The sequence below is a fragment of the Grampus griseus genome (genome assembly GCF_964374135.1).
Source record: "Grampus griseus genome assembly, chromosome: 9".
NCBI classification, from domain to species: domain Eukaryota; kingdom Metazoa; phylum Chordata; class Mammalia; order Artiodactyla; family Delphinidae; genus Grampus; species Grampus griseus.
This window is the reverse complement of record NC_139003.1, coordinates 2,576,164-2,596,075: the sequence shown is the minus strand read 5'-3', so window position 1 is coordinate 2,596,075 and position 19,912 is coordinate 2,576,164. Positions and strand designations below refer to the sequence as shown.

The 19,912-nt window shown below is 39.4% G+C and overlaps 1 protein-coding gene across 4 annotated transcripts in view; it reads left to right on the top strand.

Moving 5' to 3' along the window:
- Positions 1-19,912, top strand: part of RBM33 (RNA binding motif protein 33) — a 113,857-nt gene that overhangs the window by 26,370 nt on the left and 67,575 nt on the right. For 2 of the 4 annotated variants that reach the window (XM_082661560.1, XM_082661559.1), the window contains exons 6-8: positions 1,871-1,987; positions 14,024-14,195; positions 19,571-19,779. In XM_082661560.1, the coding sequence (XP_082517686.1) occupies positions 1,871-1,987; positions 14,024-14,195; positions 19,571-19,779 (498 nt within the window). The remainder of the gene's footprint in view (positions 1-1,870; positions 1,988-14,023; positions 14,196-19,570; positions 19,780-19,912) is intronic. The other 2 variants (XM_082661562.1, XM_082661561.1) reach the window with 1 other exon arrangement.

The window sequence follows — 19,912 nt, the reverse complement described above, 5'->3', positions numbered from 1 at the left end:
AGCAATGTCAGCTCACCTCAGTATATCCGGCTTTACAGCCACACTCATTCTTTCCTTTCTTTTCGGTTTCTTTAAGATTATTGGTTTCTTTATAGACATCACAGTGGTAGAATCTGGCACTGCCTCTTCTTTGCATGGGAAGAGAAAAATGGACTTAAGCTGTGAAATACTTTTCTCCAGCTCTGCAGTGCGGGCCTCTTCCTGTCTTAGGCTGTCACTGGTGCACAGATTAATTAATTATTCATTATTAGAGTAACGAACATATGAGTAGATTGCAGTCCTGTGTATCCCAGTGGTATTTTAGTTTATTAAATGGTTTATTTAACTGTGGTTCATGTCCTACTTAGGACTTGTTAACTCATACTCTAAAGCTAGAATTAACTCTGTACTCATCACGAGTATGTTCTGTCTATTTGAGCTCACACGTAACGTCACAGGGAGGAATTTTGTGTATAACTGGGAGTGGAATCATAAAATCGCAGAATTTTACAATTGGAAGGGACAATCTTACATATGAAGAAACTGCATTTTCCCATAAAAAGTTGGTAGTAAATTGTGGTGTTCTTTCCTTTCATACTCAAAAAAATTTTTTTTGAATTTTGCTGTCCTAATCTTGAGAGTGAATTGGGATTTGATGTAAAAACTTGTATTCTTGTATTAGGAAGAGATGTATATTATTTATTATTCAACAGAATATGAGAACACTGTCAGATGATTTATACTTTTGAGCACAACCAGATTTACTTAGTGCCTTTAAAGTTAACATAGATTGAGATTTCATAAGACATTGTTCTGTAAGAACAATTTCAGATTGGTAATTTATGTAATGGATAGCAGATTTTTGTTTCCCAGTGAGAGTTCAGTGGTGTAGACTATTCTCCATTGTATGTTGGCTGACAATTTTGATTAGCATCGTATGGCCTTATTTGAAATCCGACAGTTCTGCTCTCAGTGAATCATGGGTAGTGATAGTTGCTCTTTTAGGTAAGATGGTAACAGTTTCTTTGGGGAAGTAAAATGCAGTGTGTTTGGACAGTCTTGCGAGACGGTTGTGGGGACTAAGGTGGTCTGTCACCTTGGGTATAGCTGCTGTTCTTTGTAGAGAGACTGTTGGATTCTGTGCAGTAGGGCTGTGCAGGTCCCGCAGCTGGTCCGCTCTTCCTTCCTGCCTATTGTTCACTTGAGCTGGTGGCCAGGGGCACTGGGGAGTTCAGCTCCCCTGGAGGGGTCAGATCTTGTTACTTGTAGTAATACCTGTAGGAGCCCTTCTTTCCTTGCAATTGTTGTTTCTAGCCAGCTTGCCTGCTTCCTTCCCTATGCCCTCAAGAGATGCCTGCCTGCTGCCATGCCCTTACATTTCATGCAAACCTGGAATCATCCTTCTGATTCAAGGGAGCGGCTGATGGAGAAACTAATTCTAACATGTAATTTTAATACAGCTCCTGAGTTGAATTGAATTGCCCATACTTTTGTTGTCTTCTGTTGCTATAAAAACGGTTCGAATTGGGCATGATTCCAGCCCCCGTACTGCTGCTGAACTGCTCTGTGCAAGCACATACACACTTTCTTTTTAAGATTACATTTCCTTAGTGTTGGATTTGAAGAAGAGCTACTTGTCAGGGCCCTTGGAGGTTGAAGCAGGGTCCGTATCACTCCCTGCAGCGATTGGGTTGGCATACTGCTCTCTTGCGCCCATGAACACTCAGGGGAGGCCCCATTCTGGTTTTGTGCTTAGTGCTTTTCTGCTCAGTCTGATAATTGCCATAGTAAAATTTGCTAACATAACTAAGCATGAGTCATGAAGGTGAAAAGTGCTTAAAAACCCCAAAGCTATATGAGAAAAACTTACTTTCTCTTTAATGGCTGTTAGGATGAAGAATACTTGCAGGCTTGTGGGCAACAAGGGATGAAAGAGCAGGAAGACTGTGTTGCTGAAGAGGAATTAGATGAGATTACTGATTCTCAGGTTGCTCCTGAAACTGAAGAGGTATTTGTTCATCTTTTAAAAAGAGTCCAAAAGTTTGCTGGAGTTTTTTTTTTCTTCCAGATTTAAAATGAGCATCTTTTTAATATTAGCGAAAAGTTGATACATCTCTTCTTTGAAGTATGAGTGTAGTTAAAAAAAAAGAACAAAAACAAAACCCTGAGCTCTCTAGAATCTTTGGACAGTGAGTTCTGGTTAGCTGTGGCTTCCAGATAGCTGTTTGCCCTTTGAGTGTTAAGATTTTTTTTTTTTTTTTTTTTTTTTTTTTTGCGGTACGCGGGCCTCTCTCTGCTGTGGCCTCTCCCGCTGCGGAGCACAGGCTCCGGACGCACAGGCTCAGCGGCCATGGCTCACGGGCCCAGCCGCTCCGCGGCATGTGGGATCTTCCCGGACAGGGGCACGAACCCGCGTCCCCTGCAACGGCAGGCGGACTCTCAGCCAATGCGCCACCAGGGAAGCCCCTAAGAATGTTTTAAATGTTTTATGGGAGTGTGGGTAGAAGTGTTTTGAAATGCGCAGTATATGTTAGTGCTCTGAAAGGAGCTGTAATTATTTCAAATTAGTTAACGTTAGTTAATTTTGACCATTATTCAAAAAATACTGCAGAGTTCCCTGGATCTAGGTGCTGTGTTAGGTATTGAAGAAATAAGGATGATTGAGAAGCTTGGTTCTTGTGCTCAAGGTAATTGCAGCCTCATAAAAGGGAGAGAAGACGTGGGCAAATTCCAGTGATGTAAACATAGAAGTAAACCTCCTAGAAGAGAGGCTCAGGTACATGCTTTAGCAGCTCACACAGGGGGCCTCTCTGGTCGGGTGTGTGTCTTGAGGATGGATTGGGGAACCGGGGTGGGATGTGTTGAAGCTTTACGGAAGAGGTAGCCTGTGAAGTAGGTCTGGAAAAATAGATGTCATTGGATGAATAGAGGTGTGCTCTGAGATGGAGGCTTATAGATTCTGTTTTCCAACCTTAGAACTTGTCCCATGGGTCAAGCATGTGAGCCACAAAATCATTCTACAGTCTTAGAACTTGTGGGTTAAAATTTTTTTTTTCCTTAATAATGTTTTTTCTCAGTTATTTTCCTTAATACTTTTTTCCCTCTTTTTCCCAAGAGATCATGAAAAGCGGTATTTCACTGGCTTAGGTCATTTCCTTTAGGTCTTACACCAGTGCTTTAGAAACTCAGTATACAAAACATTTACCCTTATCTTTTCCCTAATATAATGCTACGACAGAGTATATGATCACGTACAGACACTTTCTGGGACACCCTTGCTTTTCCCCAACGAGCTAAATTTGACTTCTCTTTTTGTGCTTTCTCTCTGTCTCTCTTGCATTTGAAATAATTTGAAACTTAGAGAAAAGGTAGAATAGTAGAACACTCCCTTTTCCCAGATTCTTCAATTGTAGGCAAATACATTCAGCCCAAGGAACCAAGACAAAGCTAAAGAAGACGTTAAGTAAGAAATGGTTCTCCTACTGGTGACTGCTCTGTTCTGAGTGATGAGCCACCGAACCGAGGTTCAGGGAGACCAGATTTAAGCGGGTCGTGTTTAGCACCACGTTCCGCCCAGTGCAAAGCCAGTACGAGCCTAGATTAGGTCAGACCTGTGAAAGGGTGTTTTGGCAAAAGATCTCTGAGAGAGAAATCTAAGAAGCTGTTAAGGCGTTGGGGGGGACAGACGGAAGTGGCTGTGGAGGTCATTCTGGGGGTGAGTAGTTGAAAGGGAAACCTGGGAATCCAGCGCCCATTAATTAGTTCATTTCCTCTTCATTAGTTTGTAGTATTTTGTAGTTGGAAAATTAATTCCATTGTGTTTTTTTTCCGCCCAGTAATTTATTCTTTCAGCATTTTAGGTAATGCTTCTCCTTACTCGGATAATGTACTGTGTTTGTAGCATATTTTAGAGTGAGAAAAGGTTTTGTAGATTTTAAGCTTTAAATGATCTCTGGAGATATAAACTATTTTATTGTAAAGCAGTTAAAGAATAAGAATGCTGGTAGGTGTTATGCTGTTGCTTGGGTGCCTTCGGGAACTGATAAGGTATGACTTGTAGATCTAGATGTTTCCGACTTTGGTTCCTGAACTGTATTCATTAAAATATTGAAGCAAAAGTGGATTATTATTTAAAAAAATGGTAATCTTACCTTCCATTTTCAGTGTCTTCTGAACAGAGAGATTGAGGGAGAGAGTTATCTTTGAAGGAGCATGAATGATCAGACCCAGCCCTCAAGTAAATGAACTCATAACATGTATGAGTTAATATAACAATATCTCAGACATACTTAATATAACAATATCTCAGACATACTTAGGAAGGCTTAGTCATCGGGGGAAAAGTTAGATACCTTTCTTGTACCTTATGCCAATATTGATCTCAGATTAATTCATACCAAACTTTACATGTATTAGAAGAAAATGTTTTAATGTTTTAATAATGGTTGTGTTAGCCTTAGGCTTACCTGCAAAACAGAAAACTTACCAAATAGTACAAGTTTATTTCTCATGATGTCAAAAAATTCCAGAAGGCATTTCAGATCTGGTATTGGCCTCACAAGGTAATCAGGTACCCAGGCTTCTTCCAGATTTCCATGGTACAACTCCAGGGCTGCTGGTCTTACCATGGTCCACATCCAAGCAGTGGATTGCAGGAAGACTGAATGAGACCATGCCCACCCTTTGAAGACATGTCCCAGAGTTCTCAAACAACACTGTGTAAACATCTCATGAGTTACGTCTTAGTTACGTGGCTGTACCTCACAGCAAAGGAGACTGGTGAATATAGTGTTTTATTAGGTGACAGCATATTCAGTTAAAGCTGAGATTTTCATGATTAAGGACATGATAGAGAATGAGTAAAAATGAGTACCAAGTTGTCTTGGTTTCACTACTCTGCTACTCTTGGTATTGGGCCTTTTTAAGCCGTAAAGGAAAAGAATGATTTGATCATACAGAAATACCCCAAAACACTATAAACAAGTTTAGAAAGTCATAGAGAAATACCCCAAAACACTATAAACAAGTTTAGACAGTATGAGGAAATATTTACACATGAGCCTAAGAATTAGTATATGTAGTAAAGTTAATATGTTTGATATGGAAGAGTTAATATATTCAGTATGTTCCGTATATACAGATGAGCACTCCTGTAGAAAGAAGGGCAAATAATGTGAGAAAGTAATCCAAAAATAACATAAGCAAATGATCACTAAGTATATAAAATATATTCAATAAAATAAAAACTATAACAGTTGAGAATTCTAACCTGTCTTAATATTGGGAAAAATCAAAATTATTGGTCAGGTATTTTTTATTCTGTTGGGGGGATTATTTTGGAAATATTGACTGCCAGAAGAATTTTCCACAATTCTGTCATGTCTCTGCATGTTCGGGGGAGCAAAGCACCTCCTTTGTTCCCGACAGTCTTTTCAAGGATGTTTTTGTAGCAGCATCTAGGAAAGACGTATCTTTCTCTGGAGTAGGGGGCAGCCATGCCTTCTGCTCATTATAACAGTTCCCTAAACTCAGTGCCCCTCCTGTAATACAGCTACCTTTGCACAGGGTCACCTGGCCCTCTTCGTCAGATGGCCCAATGGGAATTGGGGCTTAGGGAGCTGGACCCAAATGCTACTGCTATTGTTAAGAGTAATAAATTGTCCTAGTCTGTGGCTGAGAGTCTCGTGCCTTTTCACAGCCTCCATGAAACAGTGGCAGGCTACGTTATTAACTTGCAAGAAGAGTAAAATTGCAGACCCTACACTGTCCGTGACAGTATCAAAAGCCTGAAAGTCCTTTGGCTCAATAATTCCACTTTGATGAAGTTATCCAAGAGTTAATCTAAGATGTGTTGTTCAAGGATACATGCAGTGGGTATTTGTTTGCAGCGTTGAAAATAAGTGGAACCAATGTAAATAGATTTTTCTAAAAGGTTGAATAAATGATGGTCAGGGGACTGCAGGTTGCCAAAGGATGCCCTTGCTCTCTTGGACATGGAAAGAGGCTCGTGATGCGTTAAGTGAAAAGAGCAAGCTAACAGATTTCCTCCCCTTAGGTTCCTCCATAGCTTTGCATGTTTAAATGTGTGTGTGTGACTCTCAAACACATGTCTGGATGGATAAAGACAAATGGTAATAGTGATCACCTCTGGATGGTGGGATTATTTTATACTTTCTGTGTCAAATATTTTAAAATGTTTTTGCCATGAATAAAATAACTTTTGTGAACAGGGAAATACAGAGAGGTTAAAATTTGACCCTTGGTGATTTGGAGGGGAAAGAAGTAGAATGCGTTTGTTTAACTCCTGTGATTTCCAGTTGCTCCTAACTCACTTGAAACATCTTAATGCTTGTTTTCTATGTGACTCTTTTTATAGAGAAGAAAGTAAACTCTCATCCAGATTACATAGTTTATACCATCTGTTAAGAGGTATATCATCTGCTTTTTCTTTTAAGCTGTATGTTCCATAATTTAATTTTATATCTAGTATTTAAAAATATTTTTAAAAAGTCACTCACACATTTTCCTTATCCTCTGTCCTTGATTGTTGGTTTGTTTATTGCCTTGTTTTTGTTGCTTGTTTTTGTACTGACTGAAAATTCTTTGTATTGCTCTTTGCTCTCAGGACTTAATAGTCCTTCTTGGAGGCAGGTGTTGTGCTGGTCTTTTCTCCTGACAACAGATGTTTTGGGCTTGTTTTCTTCCTCATAGTGGAATCGCTGAATGTCAGTCAAAGAGATCATTATTGAGAACTTGTATGCACGGTACTGTTGTGGGTGCTGGGAGGTATTATTTCAGTACCTTTTGGTAGGCTTTGCTTTTGGAGGGCTGTCCTCCCATCCTTTTTAGTAGTATAAATAAATTATATAGTCCTCAGGGAAGAGCAGCAGTTTTATTTTGCCGCATACACCTGTGTTTTGGTGTCTTCCTAGTTTTTTGACCCATTTTCTTAAATTAACTGTCTGCAGCGTGTTGATGAACCAAACCTTTGCACTCCACCTTGCGTTGCAGTGCTCATGGCTCTGGGTTGCTTAAGACGGAGGTGGAAGGCACATTGCAGTTTTTCAGATGACTTCTTTCTAGGAGTTATGTTTAAGTACACATTAGAATCTGAATTATGGAACTAAAAAGTAATTTCGGTTGAAAGGTCTATTATCAGTGGCTCCTTTTATTTAACTAATGTTCTTCCTTGGTTAATACAAAGGAATCACTGTACTCGAAACAAATTAGAAAGACCTAATTATGAAGACTAACTCTCAAGCCTTTCTAATTATACAGCCACTTCAGTGTCAGTGATGCTTTTGTCTTCAAACATGGTTAAAAAGGTTTTGGCTTGTATAGAGGAACAAGTGAGAAGTTTAAAAATATCTTTGCACTAGTTAAATTTGAAACTTTTAAAATTGTGATAACATTTACATTCAGTGATAGGCATAGATCTGAGGTATACGTTCAGTGTTTTGATACATCCAAGTTACTATCCTTCTGTTGGTGAGAAACAGTTCATCACCCCAGAAAATTCCCTCTTGTTTCTTTCTAGTCTGTCCTGACTCCTCTCAGAGGCAAGCCGTGTTCTTACTTCTGTTGACTTAAATTAGTCTTTCCTAGTCTCTCCTTTGCATACATTTATGCAATCAGTTTGTGATGATGTAATGCTGTGTGCCTAGCTTCTTCTGCTCACCGTAATGTTTTTGAGTTTCATCCAAGTGGTTGTGTATGTCAGTAGTCAACAGTTCATTCCATTTTATGGATATACCTTATTTGTGTTCTGATAATAGATATTTGGGTTGTTTCCAGTTTTGTTTTTGTTATTATGAATAACTCAAAGCTTATCTTACACATCGTTTTGTGAATGTAATTTTTCGTTTCCCTTGGCATTAACTAGGAGTGGAATTACTGAGGCAGGGTAGCAGTGTGTTTAATGCTATAAGAAACAGCCGAATGGTTTTCCAAAGTGTTTGTACCGTTTATACTCCCACCAGTCATGTGTGAGAGTCTCAGTTCTCCCATTAGTTTATCTAGTTTTTGTACCATTATTTGTTGTAAAGGCTTTCCCATTGAGTTGCCTTAGTGCTTATGTTGAGAATCAATTGACCACTTAAGTTTAGGTCTCTTTCTGGAATCTCTTTTTTGTTCTGTTGCCAATACTACACTATCTTGATTACTGTGGCATGAAATCAGGAAGTGTAATTCACCAGTTTTGTTCCCTTTTCAAGATTGTTTTGGCTATTCTCAGTCCTTTGAATTTTGCATATAAATTCTGTAATTCACTTGTCAGTATCTATTAAAAATCTGTTTGGGATTTTTATGAAAATTACATTGTATCTTTAGATCATATTCGGGGAAAACTAACATCGTAATAACCATGTTGCCTGTTGATAAACAGTTTAATTCTTCCTACTAGTTTTTTTATTTCTTTCTTTTGCTGCGATCTCCAGTGCTGTGTAGAATAGAAACATTGAGGGCACTGTTCTTCATAGTAGGTGTAAAATATTCAATATTTCATCAAGTAAGTAATATAAGCTACTTGGAGGTTTTTCAGTCAAATTGAAGTTCTTTTCTATGTCTAGTTTACTGAGATATTTTTTTTTTAAATCAGAAATGAGTGTTGAATTTTGTCAATGCTTTTTCTGCATCTGTTGAGATAATCTTGTGACTTTTATCCCCCGTTTTATTAATGTGAATTAAATTGGCTTTAAAAGCTATTAACTATATTCCCAAATTAATTTCCATTTTGCAGGTTTTTCCATTAATGTCCTCTTTCCATTAATGTCCTCTTTCTATTCTGGGGTCCAGTCCAGGGCACCACATTGTTGTCTTGTCTCCTCTGGTCTGTAATAGTTTGTTGGTCTTCCCTGAGTTTCACGACCATGACAGTCTAAAGAAGTACTGGCCAGGTGTCCTGTGGAATGTCTCCCAACCTGGGCTCGTCTGATGTTTTTCTCATGATTATACTGGGGTTATGGGTTTTTGGAAAGAATACCATGGAGGTTAGGTGTCCTCATTCCATCATACCACTGGGTACAGGACCTCCCTGGCAATGTCAGCCTTGATTATGTGGTGAGGTGGCCTTTGCCAGTTAAAGATAGTAATTCTGTAAAGTTACTATCTTTTACTTTCTCTGCTCTCTTCTTTGGAAGCAAGTAACTAAGTCTAGTCTGCACCCAAGGCGAGGGAGAGGAGGGACTTAAGGTCCACTCCTGGAGGAGGGGAGAGTATGTACATATATTTGGAATTCTTCTCGAAGTAAGATTTGTTAAATTGATTTTTGAGTGTTAAATCAACCTTATGCTTCCGGCTAAACCTCACTTGGTCGTGACGAATTTTCCTTTTATTTTTTGCTGGATTCCATGTGCTTTTATTTTCTTAAGGACTTTTGTATCTGTATTCACGAAGGAGGTTGGTCTGTAATTTTCTTCTCTTGTAATTTTTGCACAATTTAATTGCTCAGTCTTTCCAGCTTGTAAATTTTAACTGTTGGTAGAAATAGATACTTTTTGTATATCATGATACAGTAAAGAAGTATCCTCTGTCAAATATTTTGTAAGCACTAAAAACTTTTGGGAAGTTTTTTAAAGCAGTGTTCTCTATAGTTGTTTTCTATTGGGTTGGCCAAAAAGTTCCGTCAGTTTTTAAAGTAAAAATAAAAGACACATTTTTCATGTTCATCAAGAACTTTATTGAACAACACATTCACCCTTTTGTTCCACTACCTTCTGCCAAGAACTGCAAATAACTGTACCAGGTGCCCTTTACAGTCTTCCAGGGAATTGAAATGTTTTCCATTAAGAGAAGTTTGTAAATGGAAATCCGAAGGTGCAATGTCTGGTGAACACGGCGGATGAATGAGAGCTTCCCAGCCAAGCTGTTAACGGCTTTTGCCTGGTCATCAAAGAAACATGAGGTCTTGTGTTACCCTGATGGAAGATTATGTGTTTTCTGTTGACTAATTCCGGATGCTTTTCGTCCAGTGCTGCTTTCAGTTGGTCTAATTGGGAGCAGTACTTGTCGGAATTAATTGTTCGGTTTTCCGGAAGGAACTCATAATGGAGGACTCCATTCCAATCCCACCATATACACAACGTCACCTTCTCTGGATGAAGACTGGCCTTGGCGTGGTTGGTGGTGGTTCATTTCGCTTGCCCCACGATTTCTTCCATTCCACATTATTGTACAGTATCCACTATTCGTCGCCCGTCACAATTTGTTTTAAAATGGAACGTTTTCATTGCAGTTAAGTAGAGAAGTGCATGCAGAAATAGGTCAGGAAGGTGTTTTTGCTTAACTTAAACAAGCTGGTGCAAATGATTTTCAGCACTCGTTTGGGTATTTTGTGTATGTCGGCTGTCTCCCACTTGGTATAACGTTGATTGTTCTCAATTAATGTCTTGATTTGATCGCTGTCAACTTCATCTGGGCTACCCGACCCTGGAGCGTGGTCAACGGAGAAATCTCCAGCACGAAACTTTGCAGACCACTTTTGACACGTTCAGTCAGTCACAGCACCTTCTCCATACACTGCACAACTGCACAAATCATGTTTTGCATTTCAGTTGCGTTTTTGCCTTTCTTGAAATAATAAAGCATAATATGCCAAAAATGTTGCTTTTTGTCTTCCATCTTCAGTATTAAAATGGCTACACAAAAACTCAACAGTTTTGATACTTTTTTTTTTTATGCATGCTGATATGACAGCTGTCACAATACAGTCTAACAAAATTGCTTTGAATGAAGTTAGAGACAACTACGTGCTCCTGGAGCCACCTTACAGGAAAAACCAAACGAACTTTTTGGCCCACCCAGTATATATGATAAGACTTTAGTGGACTTGGCTATTTTTAAAGAACTTTCATGATGGTTTTCATATGCACCCTCTGTTAAGCATTACAACTACATGTTTCAGGTTTTCAGGATAATTAAATAGCTAAAGATCAAACCTCCAAATATTTCTGGCAGTGTCTATAACGAAATCAGAGATTTACATACGTATTTAAATTCTTACAAAATACAATCTTAGGCTAATTAAATTATTATATTGTTATCCAGCACCACCCTTCAGTGGAATTTTAGTTGTGAATGGAATATTGTGAATATGTATGAATATTCCATTCATAAGTATCTCTCTGCAGAGAAAGTCAGCATTTTGGCAGGTAGGTTAGTTAGTTAATTCTATAAGCACATAGGCAAAGGAGATGCCCAGTATTTAGAGTAAGAGGTAGTGACCAGTGGCTGAAGGAGCGAGTCTAGCTTAGTGAATGTTGCCAGGTGGCCTGCACTTGAGGCAACTGAGACCAGGCAGTGTTTCAGTTTTAGCTCAGGGCTTGTATAATCCTTGATGTAGTTCATAGCTGAAGTGGACCCTGCGACTTGGACCAGAAGTTTGCATTCTAGGACATTCCATCTCTCAAAAAGCTACCTTGTGCCATCCTTTTTGTAGTCAGGCCCTCCCTCCATTCCTAATCACTGGTAACCAGTGCAGTTTTGTTTCTTGGAGAGTGTCATGTATGTGGAATTGTCGCAGAGTATCACCTTTTGAGTGATAAACCTTTTGACTTCTCTCAATCAGCATGATGCCTTTGTGATTGCACCCCAGTTGTTGTATCAGTAGTTCATTCCTTTTTATGGCCGAAAGAGCATTCCATGGTTTGGATGCACCATAGTTCGTATATCCATTCACTATTGTTTCTGTTTTCGGTGATCCAAAAGAGAACTGTAAACATTTTCCTGTAGGTTTTTACATGAAATGACTCTTGTAATAGAATCTTTGCTTTATTGGTAGTGATTTCCTTTCCTCCTCTGTGGCCTTGCTACTTAAAGTGTGTTCTGTGGACCTGCACGTTGGCTTCACTTGGGAGCTTCTTGGAAATACAGAATGTCAGACCCCACCCTGGACCTGCGGAATCAGAATCTGCATCTTAGCAGGATTCCCAGTGATCGGTATAAACCTTAAATTTGAGAAGCACTGCTCTGGAGCATTAATGGCGGTGGAGAAGAGTATTTTGTAAGTGAGTTGACGTTTGCTCAGTTTGAACGTAGTGCAGCACAAACATAGCTGGGTCCATCTCGCACGTCACTCATTCTTGGTTTCAGATATTGAGTAAGACAGAAGTAATCGTATTAAACCAACAAAATGCCAACATTTTGGTACTTTAAAATTCTATAGTGGAGGGGCTTCCCTGGTGGTGCAGTGGTTAAGAATCTGCCTGCCATTGCAGGGGACACGGGTTTGAGCCCTGGTCCGGGAAGATCCCACATGCTGTGGAGCAACTAAGCCCGTGTGCCACAACTACTGAGCTTGTGTGCCGCAACTACTGAAGCCCATGCGCCTACAGCCTGTGCTTGGCAACAAGAGAAGCCACTGCAATGAGAAGCCCGCGCACTGCAACAAAGAGAGTAGCCCCCACTTGCTGCAACTAGAGAAAGCCTGCACACAGCAACGAAGACCCAGCGCAGCCAAAAATAAATTAATTAATTAATGGAAAAAAATTCTATAATGGACTTCCCTGGTGATGCAGTGGTTAAGAATCTGCCTGCCCATGCAGGGGACACAGGTTCGATCCCTGGTCCAGGAAGATCCCACGTGCCGCAGAGCAACTAAGTCTGTGCGCCACAACTGTGTTCTAGAGCCCGCAAGCCACAACTACTGAAGCCCCCACGCCTAGAGCCCGTGCTTCACAACAAGAGAGGCCACCGCAATGAGAAGCCTGCGCACCGCAACCAAGAGTAGCCCCCGCCCGCCGCAACTAGAGACCCAACACAGCCAAAAATAAATAAGTAAAATAAATTTAAAAAAAGAGAAATGGACTAAAATTAAAAACAAAAAATTCTATAGTATGCTGAGTATCAGAATACTGAAAAGTGGTTTTGCAATCATTAGGCTAAAAGTTACAGTTTACATTCATTATTTTATTTTCAGGCATTTGATTCTCTACTTTAGGGTTTATAGCAATGAGTGTGTGCATTTTTTACACACAAAATGTTGGGGAAAGAATCCAAAATGATTGTATCTTTTTTTTCTTGCACACTTTCTAATGAAGTAGTTTGTATTTGTTTCTGTTAAGAGTAAAGGACCTGTAAGAATTATGAATGATGAGACTAAAGGAGTAGTTTCTGGGTCTTTTTTTTTTTTTCAAGTTTACCAAAAGTCTAAGTGAACCTAACGGTCAGAGGGTACCTACCTTATTGCCTAACAGTAGGGCACTAAGATGCAACATGAGGTGAAAGTGATTAGTGTCAAAAGGAACATGAGTTATGCAGAAAGAATTGATGAAGAAATTACTTTTAGTTTGGGACCAGATTGGGCAGAATTTTTATAGGAATCCTAATGTAATGAAATATAAGATAAAAACTGGTTTTAGTGTGATGTGAATGAAGAAAAAAAATAGTTTTATGGTTAATAATCTGAGCCAGAGGTGGTAATGAGCGAACACTAGGCAGTGGAACGAAGTAGAAAGGGGTGAGAAATGTTACAGGAAAGATTATGGAGGCTGAAAAAAACCAGATCAACCCAACAGCAGACTTGGAGCGCTTGCCTGGCATTGAAAGTCAAAGTAGATGGGGTCAGGAATTACAGGAAATGTGGAGCCTGTTTAATGGGAAGGAGTGTGCTGTCATCTAATGTGAGTTACAGGGTGGGTTATATGCTAATAAGCTCATGGAACACTAGTGTTAATTTAATTAATATATTGAACTTTGTTTAGCTCTGAATTAGACTCCAGGCCAGCAGGGATTTTTGGAATTCATGTTTGCTCTCTTAGAAGTATAAGTAGTAACAATGTGTAAGACTTTGTTTATTAACCAGGAGTAGGAATTTGAATTTTTTCTAACATTGTTAATTTTTAATGTTTGAGATTTTGTCTCCTGGGATCAGTTTAATGTTTCGCATGGCTTTACAAATAGGACATTTTGCAGTATTTTTACATCTTAAATATAAAGAGCTTTTATGTGTGCATACACATATGTGTATACATACCATTATTCAATATTTAATTCAAAAGAATATGAACTCACTTTCCCTCCTCTTGTTTTTTGTATGTCTGCAATGTAGGGAGGCATGGAAACTTTGGAGCTGCAGAAGGACATGAAAGAGGAGTCAGATGAAGAAGAGGATGATGATGAAGAATCTGGACGATTACGTTTCAAAACTGAAAGGAAAGAAGGAACAATTATTAGGCTCTCAGATGTAACTAGAGAGAGAAGGAACATTCCAGAAACTTTGGGTAACGTTTTTTGCCTGTCTCCCATCCTTCACTCCCATTTCAACTTCCTCCATAGTACTGTTATGATTAACGAAACAGATAAAAAAAAATTGCCTTTATAGAGTATTATGCATGGCATTTACAGGGTGGATGGTCGTTGTGAGTTGAGAGCTGAGTTACGGTGCTGTACAGGTCAGTCTATAAACATGACTTGTCTTCTGGATTAAAACATGTTTGAATAAAATATTTGTTTTTTTTAATAGTTTTTCTTTTGGAGTCTGTGGCTGCTCTCATGCATACTGTGCGGTTCCTGGCTGCTCTGGGAAGGTGGTGTGGGGTGGTACGGGGTCATTTTACCCTTCCCGAGACTGTCCAGGTTGCCAGGGCTAATTCTGGGCCAGACTGTTTTTATTTTGTACCTTTTAGTGTTATTATAACCATCTCTTTTTGCTGCTGTCTGTTCTGTATGTCATTCCTCTCAGTGTTTAATGAGACAAGATGACTTGTTTGTAGCACAGTCAGTTGAACATCATTCCTGTTACAGACCTACTGCAGGCTGTTGCTAATCAGCAGAGCCTTTTCCAGTATTGACCCCCGCCCCCTCTTGTCTGTGGCTCTGTCTAGTGCCCATTACAAAGAATAAAGCAGTGGTTCTCACATTTGAGCGGCAGAATCACCCAGAAGACGTGTTAAAACACATATTTCTGGATGCACTCTCAGCTGTTCTGATTCGGTAGCTTTAGGGTGGGGCCCAGGGAAGTTGCGTTTCTGGTGCGTTCCCGGGTAATGCCGTTCCTGCTGCTCTGGGACCCATACTTTGAGAGCCACTGGGATATTGTCCCGTACTCCAAGGAGGAGGGTAGGAGGGTGGAAGGATGGAAGGACAGAGGGTTGTTGTTCTTGTTCTCTGGTCTTGGTCAAAGTAAAAGTCAAGAAACTAACCATTAGTTACTACCTTTATTACTTCATAAAAGTGTTATTTGTAACCGTTTTCAGTCGAAACCCTGAGCATGTGTCTTTAAGTGGCAGATAGGAATTCTCTGTCAGGGCACTAAGCTCACAAGATGCCAAAGTTAACAGTAGTGAGCCAGTCTTACCATGTTCCTTTACTGAGTAAGGTTTGTGGAAAGGTTGACCTAGAGACTTAGTGTTCTCCATTTCTTCTCCCTCCAGTTTCCTCCTTCTACCTTTTGGCCCAGGATTTCCCTAGCCTGTTCTTAAGTTATGGTATGAAGTTGCCGGTTAGTCTGAACCAGTACACCACAGGTTTCTAAGAAAGCAGAGCTGAGAAGTTGGGCTTGGGTAAAAGGAGATGAATCAAAGGTCTTAAAACGGGGATGAAAAGACTAAAAGTATCCGTCAGCAGGAGTAATTGGTAACATTACAGAGCAAGCTTATTGGAATAGATAGACATCTCAATCTTGGGCTGGGATAAGATGAACAAAGGAAAGATGGCGCCCCTGGCTGAACACCAGAGGGCAATGGGCAGCGGCTTATTAGGGAAGGAGGGTGGCATGTGGGGCGGGTGGTGGTGGTGAATCATCCCTTTTCTGCTTCTGTGTAGCTGGCCTGTGGCTTTGTTACGTAAGTTGGGGAACATATGTGTCAAATCTTAATAATTGGGATAGCTACACGTTCTAAGGATGTGAAATCACTTCACAGACACCGTCAGGAATGGTGGCCTTCCCTCTCTGCAGCCAGCTCCTATGGGCCCTGGTGCATTTCATGGGTCACCCTCCCCGCATCCTCAGCGCCCTTGCTTCTCCCGTCCCCTGGTCCTCAGCTATGGTCTTCTCATCTCTTTTCACTTTACCTTGACCCAAGCACTGACGTGTTCTGAAATGTCCTGCTTGCCTGTGTTCATAATTTGTACTTGTTTCATTCCTGCATCTCTTTCTTTTCAGGATCTTTGCCTCATTTCATTCTTTTCAGGGTCATTTGTACTTCCTTAACTGAAAAGAATTTGTGTCGAATCTTTTTTTTTTTTTCCTTTTTTTCTTTTTAGGGCATTTCTCAGTTGCTATAGTCATGTCATCCTGAGACAGGAGGGTGGAAGGTGGGTAGTGATGGGCAGGTTGGCCCTTTACATACGGGCAGAGAGGGCCTGGGGTTCTTAGAGGCAGAGTATCTGAAGCATAAACAGTTTGACCATTTACCATTTTTTTAAACGTTAAGAAAAAAGGCTTTAAATGTATTTGTGCAGAATGTGATTCTTTGGCTAGATAATAGGGCAAGTAAAAATGATACTTAAAAGTATCTTTCTCTGTTCCCTATTTGTAAGCCCTAACTTAAGAAAGCTTAGTGTTTGAAAACATGAGTTTTCTAATACCTGAAAAGTTAGGATTATTTCCGGTACAAAAACGATTTTTCTGTTCATTTTAGAGATTGGTTTCCTAAAGCAGTGAGCTCCCTTATTTCCTTAAGACCCCTCCCCCCAACAAAAGGTTAATTTTATATAGAAGAAGAATATTCAGTGAGAAAGAGAAGCTACTACAGTATTTGGTATACTAGAAATTCACATAAATTTGTACTCATCACTTTGTATACTCCTGGTGATAGAAATACCAGTTTCAGGTTCTGTATACAGATGCTTGCACTTATCTGATTGTATAAAGCTGCTTACCTACTCTTTGTAATGGAATTGAAATACCTTGCTACCGGAGTATATATGTCGTCTCATATGATATGTGTTTCTTGACAAATGGTGTCTTTTAACATTCTGAATACAAATAAAAACAATCATTTTGTGATATCATTGATTAATGTTAAGAACACTCCACTCTAAAAAGAATGCAATGATGGTCTGGCATCCCCCATTTCTGACCCTTCCATCTGCGTGTGGACTAGGGAGTTCTTTTCAAAATCTGGAAGGGCATTTGGTCACTTTTAGTCTTCTTTGCATTCAAATATATGATGCCATGCTTAAATATGAAGAGCACTAATTCATGTTTATGGCAGTCTTGACCACTGTAGAGCCTGACTCACAGTTGTTGATCTGTATTTTGAATTACAGATGGATTAGATATGGAATTTTGGGCTTTTACCTGAGTTACGATCTTAAGTAGTGAGCTTTTATCCTCAACCAGGATTCTGGGAATTAAATACCTTAGAGAAAATGTGACTGTTTCTCAGTTTTCCCAAGGATGGTACAAAACTACGTACTTAGGAAATACATTCATTCATTACGTAAAAAGGACCCCATTGGGTAAAAGGGCTTAATTCTCTCACAGAATGCAGTTGGGAAGGGTTTCTAGCACATGCATGTGTAAGGGAAAGATTTATTTTGAATGGAAATGTCAAAAGCCATCTCTGAAACGTGGGTGTCATTGACCAGTTACCCTGAAGTGTCAGCACAGCAGTTCAGAGCTGCCAGTTCTTTTGCCCTAGGAGGTGGACCTCAGATTCTCGTTGGAAGCAGTACAAGCAATAAATGAAAAACTATGTTCATTTTAGTGAGGCTTTGACAGTTCTTTCTGTATGAGGAGGCGCTAGATTTTGCCGTGTCCTCAGTTCCACTGGCACATGTAATATGTTAAACCAGGTTTTACTGCTTTAACCTGAAGACCGTTGTTGTTATGCCCACATAAAGTCCTTGAAGTAATGTCCTCGGCTAATTTTGCTTAAGGCAAAGGATCTTTGGGAAAAATATTTTCATCTAGTAATAAACAGTTTAAGGTCACCTAGTACCAGCAATAGGATACTGCCTTCAGTTTACACGATGGTCCTTGTATTTGCAAGATTTTCACAAATTTCTTGATTCAGTTACCTGTTTAAAAAAGAGAAAAACTGAGACTGTCATTTGTTTTTATTTTGCCAAGTAAACTGTTTTATAGATATTCATTATGTATTAGTTCAACTATTATGAAATTATTTATATGTAAATGTTTTTCTTAAGCACATTTTAGAAAGGGACAGCACTGTAAAACCTTGTTACATTGAGCTATATCTCTTTACTTTGTAATATGGACATAGTTCAGAAAACACTTAAAGGGAAATTAACATTTCAGTTGAAGTTACAAATGTAATTTTCATCCTGTCATATTTTGGTGACCTTTTGTGACAGCTTGTCTCAATTGGAGGAAAGCATTTTTACTTGCTGATTAAAGATGTCATTTGAAACCATTTTATTACTGGGGATAGTGAAATTAATCTTGACACTTAGAACCACTAGCAAAATAATTGCTGATTCACTGCATAAAATGTGTATGTGAACCAATCATGTAGTCAAGATGAGAATAAAAGTGTGTGCTTGTTAAGAAGAGATTAAATTTTCTTTTGTATGGAGTCAAAGATTCATTTGAAAGGGAGGGGAATACCATAGAAACAATTTCAAGAAAATGAAATGTGGCTTAGAGGTTTTGGAAGAGTTTGGAGATGATTATGGAATCCAAGGTAGGAGATAAACTGGTAATATTTAAAATTTACCCTTCACTGTGGAAGAGGGCATAACAATCCTTCTTAGTAGAATTCAGTGAAATCTTTAGAAGGTATTCATTTATTAATGGAAGATATATTATCATAACTTAGATAATATTTTAAAATAAAGGAACCATATTTGAATAAGTTAGCATTTTTCTTCTAGGAATTCAGAATAATGTGCCAACTGAAGTTTCTTAGGGCCAGAGCCTATATGTTTCTTGTATCCCTAAAGCATTGGTCAGAGAGGTGAGCAGCCCCTACTGGGTGTCCCAGGAATATCTGCATTAATGAGTTTTTTTCTTTTCTGGCTTTGCTCTCGTTTGCTGTAGCTTCCCTATCAGACTGCATGGATATAAGCCTTTCTTCACAGAGTAAAGTTGTTATTTAAAAAAACATAAACCTGAAAATCTGAAATGACAGTATTAAATAAGTTTCCATTTTTTATGAAATTAACTTAAGTATTTGACTCGAGAGTGATTTTGTTAGTTCTGCTTTTAAAGCAGAACAATCAGGAATTTGTCATTTTTGAGTCTCTGTGTCACTGTGTATTAACTGATACTTGTCCTGGTTCCGCTTAGAAGAGTGTCCTGGTTTAAGACTGGGGGAGCCAGGTCTTGACCAGCGTCATCCGCCATCACTGCAAGATGCCTAGCAGATTAAGGGCGGTGGTTGGGTTGAACTTCAGCTCCTTCTTTTTAGCTTCCCTCAGCACAAATGAAAACACTTTAAAATTTACAGGCGATCCTTGTATTTTATTACAAGGGAAAGGCATGTCTTCCATTTAACTGGTCTCACTCATGGGGCCTGAGTGTCTCTGTGATTGTATCCTACTTGATGCTGCTAGTTGAGTTGTTCGTAGTGGGTGAAGCACTTGCTGTTCCTAAGTTTCATTGTCATGTAGTTCTTTCCTGTTTTTCCCTATAAATCTGATTTAGGCTATTCGAAGGTATCTAACACATATGCATCTTTTCAAATAGAGCTTTCAGCAGAAGCCAAAGCTGCGTTGCTTGAATTCGAAGAAAGGGAGCGACAGCATAAACAGGGCCGCTACGGCTCGAGGCGGGGAGGAAGGAGAGGAGGTTCGTCCATGTGTCGTGGAGTGGGAGACCAGAGGAGAGAGAACAGTGAGAGGGGAAGAGCCAAGGATCACAGGCCCGCCCTGCTGCCCACACAGCCACCTGTGGTGGTAAGTTGTGTAGTTTCATTGTGGGAGCTTTTGCAATTTCAGATGAAAATACGCTTTTGTGTGGGTATCATATTTTGCATTTATCTTAGTCTGAAATTAAAATTGAGTAAAATGCATAATGGCTCAAGTTTCT